Source organism: Bidens hawaiensis, unplaced genomic scaffold, assembly GCF_021521415.1.
Source record: "Bidens hawaiensis isolate Kalapana, Puna unplaced genomic scaffold, B.hawaiensis_p1.1 tig00009039_1, whole genome shotgun sequence".
Classification (NCBI taxonomy): domain Eukaryota; kingdom Viridiplantae; phylum Streptophyta; class Magnoliopsida; order Asterales; family Asteraceae; genus Bidens; species Bidens hawaiensis.
Window position 1 is genome coordinate 197940 of NW_027491661.1, and position 5221 is coordinate 203160.

The 5221-nt window shown below is 39.8% G+C and overlaps 1 protein-coding gene across 1 annotated transcript; it reads right to left on the reverse strand.

Moving 5' to 3' along the window:
- Window positions 1–868: 868 nt before the first annotated feature.
- LOC143530803 (E3 ubiquitin-protein ligase SDIR1-like) lies at window positions 869–2419 on the reverse strand. The gene is made up of 8 exons (XM_077026238.1): window positions 2342–2419; window positions 2209–2263; window positions 2072–2124; window positions 1724–1952; window positions 1524–1638; window positions 1354–1399; window positions 1082–1204; window positions 869–982 (listed from the first exon to the last, which is right to left on the reverse strand). Exons 1-8 carry the CDS (start codon window positions 2417–2419, stop codon window positions 869–871), a joined length of 813 nt encoding a protein of 270 aa, XP_076882353.1.
- Window positions 2420–5221: the final 2802 nt, after the last annotated feature.

The following is a 5221-nucleotide window of genomic DNA, read 5'->3' on the forward strand; positions in this document are numbered from 1 at the left end:
TAACCATAGCGGGACAGGCTTCGATGCCCCGTTTTTTACGAGGCGATGACGTGACGTTGACGTGGCACCGTGAAGGGGCTTCGATGCCCCTCATCATAGCGTACAGCCTTAACAAAAAATGGCCTTGGCGCCCTTCTTTGGCTATTGCGTAAGGTTTTGGGGCTTGGAAGTCGCTATCATGGCTGGCTTTGATGCCCCAAGTATATATGAGCTCGACAAGTGCAGCTTTGGCTCGGGAACAAGCTCGTTTATTCAACATGTTTGTTTTTAGGCTCAATCTTGTATTTGAGCTTGTTTAGGCTTTGCTCATATTCAGGTTTTAATGAGCCGATAATTGTGAACAACTTGGCTCGTCCTCGCTAGTCATTTATGGACCATGAGGCGTTGTTTTATGGACCTGTGCCTTCTTTCAGTACTTTAGTTTAAAGTCATTGGGCCTCTTTTTTATTACGAACAAATACCAAAAATAAATAAATAACTTCATATGTAACATCCAGATTCGATCTACGAAGCCAGTCAGATAATAACAAAAACCGAAACGTATAATCATAGCTTCATCCTTAACCATAACGAATCGCGTCACTCGGTTGGTAAACTAATACTACCATTACCAAGTGTCAACAAAACAAAACCTTATATGTAAATGGCTGTTGGTATACCACCTTTAGAATCGGAAACCATTCAACCACAAGATCATTCTAAACGAAACCATACAAACATTGTTTTGTACATAATATACACCGCTCGGTTTACCCTTTACATCCTTAAACAAAAACTCTTAGAAAATCACCTAAGGCTAGCTCCTTCTCTTTAATCATCCTATAACCCATACCCGATTTTAAGAATAGGTCAGACAACTTAACCTGAGTCAAACCATATCCGTCTCTTCTTCATTCTCATGCCATGCAGACCCAACTTTAAAATTACAAACCGGACAAGTTCCTTGCTGCCGCAGCCACGGGTCAATGCAATTTGCATGAAACTGCAAGAAAACATACATCTTCTCATAAAAACCAAAACACCAACGTGCATGATATAATTACAACTCCATGCCCTAAATATAAGAGACACCATCGCATACCTGATGCAGGCATGGTAAACTACGAACCAGTTCACCGACATTAACTTGCTCCAAGCAAACACTACAAGTCAACTCGTCTTCAGAAGTCTTCCCACCAACCGCATTACCAGTCTCTACCTTCTGCTATTAAAGAAAACGATAACAAAGTCATTAAATTGCAGTTTGTAACCGGACCCCATGAGTTTTCCTTAACGGTTTCTGATGGTCAACAAAAAAAAAACGAATAACTTGAAATTGAGAACAAAATAATATAAAAAGAAATATATAATTACCTCAGGTGTTGCTGAAGATGAACCATTTTCCGCAGACGAACTACCACTGTATTGATTTTAAACATTAGCACGTTATTGATACCAAGTTTATTATAAAAAGATGTTAAAAGTAATAACACCAAACAACTTAAAATGCATGTTATAGATGTTTAGCGAAGGTGGATTTGTACCGTTTAGAGTTAGCGACCTTGTACTTATGAATAGGAAGAGAATTTAAATCTTCCTCGCTCAATGAATTCACCGTTGGCGCATTATTTGCATCCAGTGCTCTTAAAGTTTCATAATCTGCAAACACATACCATAGATTAATAAGCGTATTCCACAATCTAGAAATTATGCTGCAAATAACATAATGACACTGCAGACGTACCTAAATCATCAAATTCTCTGTCAAGTAATGCAAGTTGTAATCTGAGCCCTTGTAATCGCCCTCGTGTTGCATGTTCTATAGAAGGTGGCATTTGCAACCGCAGTTCAGTATGACCGAGAAGACCGCTAGCTGCCACTGCATTTTCTTGTGCCTGAGCTTGGAGTTGCTGCCAGGTGGCATACATTCTTAAGCATGTAGCCATCAAAAACACACCAAGTACTACCCAAGGCTAAATCAAGAAACCAAAACAAAACGAAACTCAGATACTGATATAACAGAATATATATACAAAAGAACACTAAAACATAAAAACAAATAATAAGTTGAGGTGGAATGGTGGACATATACCAGGAAATTTGGTGACATTTGTTGGGAGTTCAGTATCATGAACAATAAGAGGACTGTATCATGAAAAGATTTAATGAGTGGATATAATTTAAAAATAATTAAAAAAAAAGTTATAAAACCTAAGAACTAACGTGTACCTGTGACGAGAAATGCAACTGAGTTTGTATTTACAGGTCTAGCCGCGTGTAATCGCTGACAAAACAAACAAATATGTAATTAGTACAATCTAATGGTTTTATCCAGGAATCTGTAACAGAAAATAGAGTATACCAGAGAACGACGGTCAGGAATAAATCCAGGAAGCCCGGTTTCTATATCCCCTCGGGTTCCTCTGAATACAAAACTCATGATTGTTGAGTTTTATGTGAATACTAATTTATCAAACACTTCTAGTAATAATAAGTAAGGCCTGCACCAGATGATCAGTAAATCAGCAAATTTCAAAAATAAGGAAGTTGTATAAGAATACCTAATTCTCAATCAAGTCACATTCACTGTAGTTATGCCCTAAGTGTCAAGTAAACCATGAATTGTGCTAAAAAAGCAGAGACAGTATGGAATCCACTGAGTAATTTAAGTTGTGATATAACTTTACTTATCGATGGGGGCGCAAACGAGCCGCGCCGCTCGAGACTGGATCAAAGCTAGAAACGATTAGAGCTTTTTTGAGAGCTCAAACTAAGCCTCAAGCGAAGCTCACTTACATATTGAAGAGGTATGTACCCGCCTTAACATCGAGCGGGGCGGGTCAACCCACAAGATATAGACAAGAGGCTTGAAATCAAGATATCATGAAGGCACAAAGCCAAAACCTATGCGCACGGCGCATATCACATATGCTCACGCATCACATATGCTCACGCATATCATATATGCTCACGCATCACATATGCTCACGCGTATCACATGCTCGCGCACCATGTATGCTCACGCATATCACATCTGCGCGTGGCGCATATCGCATGCTCACGCATCATATATGCTCACGCACATCACATCTGCGCGTGGCGCATATTACATATGCTTGCGCATATCACATCTGCGCATGAAACATCTGCGCGTGAGAATAAAGAGAAGACTTCGCGCATCCTCAGGATAGGCGCATATCACACGTGCACATAATCAACCTCGTCCTTATCCAAATCAGGATAAGGACAACCTTGATTGTGCTCGTCAGACAACCTTCCAGAAGGTATCCTTTAAGGAATAAGAATATGCTGATGTTGACAGCTGCCAATGAAAGGTGGACAACTCAGCAAAACCCATGTGCTACCACGTGATTGCACATGGGTCAGGTAAAATGCCTGGGTCAGAGAATAATCAATGAAAAAGCACCAGGTGTCCTAAGGACACGTGGCGCAAAGCAATAGGAGGAGGCCAAAAAGGCCCTAATGGGATCTGAGCCCAATCATTGGAAACCCTAACACTATAAATACCACACCACCTCCACAAGGGGAGGTAAGCAAGAAAATACATTCCAATTCCTTACTCACTCTCAGATATTATTATCTTCTCCTATAATCTCTTATTCTCACACCGGAGGGTTCCCCCAAAGAGGACCCCTCTGTCCCTTTCTGAGGGGTAAGTTCACGGTGCTGCTCGTTTTGTAGGTGGAAGAACTCATACTCCGGAGAACCATCGGTGAAATAGCATACTCATACCCGAGGAAAGTTGATCGTCTACCAGTGAGCCGATCCACGTTTCTTCACATATCAAGCTAAAGCTCGGGTCTTGTATGAGAAGCTCGTATTTGGTGTATTTTTAACTTTACCTCTTTGAACATCTATGTATTAATTAATTTCAAATGGCACGTACAAGCTCGAGCTGAGCTTTGGCTAGTTCATGGGTTTTCTCAAAATACAAAAAAAAAAAAAAAACGTATATAGATTAATTAATAAATAATAAACGAGCCGAGTCCAGAGCTTAAAAAACGACTCACAAAGTCAAAATGAGCCGAGCTGAACTTAGTCAAGCTCGGGTTCGGCTCGTTTAGAGAGAGAAGAATATCCAAAACCTAAAAACATATCTTGTGTATAACTATCAGCAAAATAACCAGAAAATAGGAACCAAAGGCACAGAACAGTAACAGAAGACCCTAAACAAATTTAGAATTGGAATAACAAAGGACATAGCGAGAGGAATTAGTACTTACAATTATGACAATTGTGAGATTAGCGCGTATGATGAGTGGCAGTGGGAGATCTTGTAACCCAGATGTGTGGAGTGGACCCCGGTTTTGGGTAGACGGTCATGTGTGGAAGTATCTAGGCTAGTTGGTGTGTCTGGAAGTTTCTAAATTTAGTATTTTACTAAATTTTAGTTTAACATTCCTTTCTAGAATCTAAATATTTGCCCTATACAATTCCTAAACTAGCATTAAAGTTATCCAAAACATTTTAAAGAATCATACAAGAACATCTTTAAATCTTTAAACAAACATCTTACTTATTAAGCTTTATCATCATCATACTCAGTATATCCTACCAATAGCAAAACTATGGTAGGGTCTGAGGAGGGTAAGATGTAGACAGCCTTACCTCTACCCCGTAGGAATAGAAAGGTTGCTTCCGGTGAGACCCCCGGCTCGATAGTAGTTTTGCATCAAGCCTTGGACATAAGGCACATAACATTCAACCATCGGCACATCGCTCGATTGGTACATGTACCCTTGTCTTTCGGCTATCAACGCCACCACATGATGCCTGATTAACCTTCCGCCACTTTTAACGTTATTTTCACGAGATTAGTAAAATAACATCAAAATTAGTGCAATTTCACTTTTGCCCAACCGAGGGTTCACACATATATACATTATATGCGCGCACCGCAAGCAGGGCGTGTTACTTATTAAGCTTTATAATTTTGTTAAATGAAAATTTTACTCTCTTGTCTCATCATGTGTTCATAAGTTTCAAATTTCAATCTATCACTCACGCACCACCTCCTCCACGGGACCACTGCTATATCAGCGTACTTGGTACTGACTCGACACTAAGTGGCTCGGAATCTCTTAACCATTTAGACTTCTTATTGATTCAACACTTACTGGTGCAGAGGTCGTCAAATAACCTAGGGAAACGTTACGAGAACTCTAGATTGCATTTAAAGTATCCTTGTTTTCGAGGATATCCATTTGGTGGAAAAACAAAT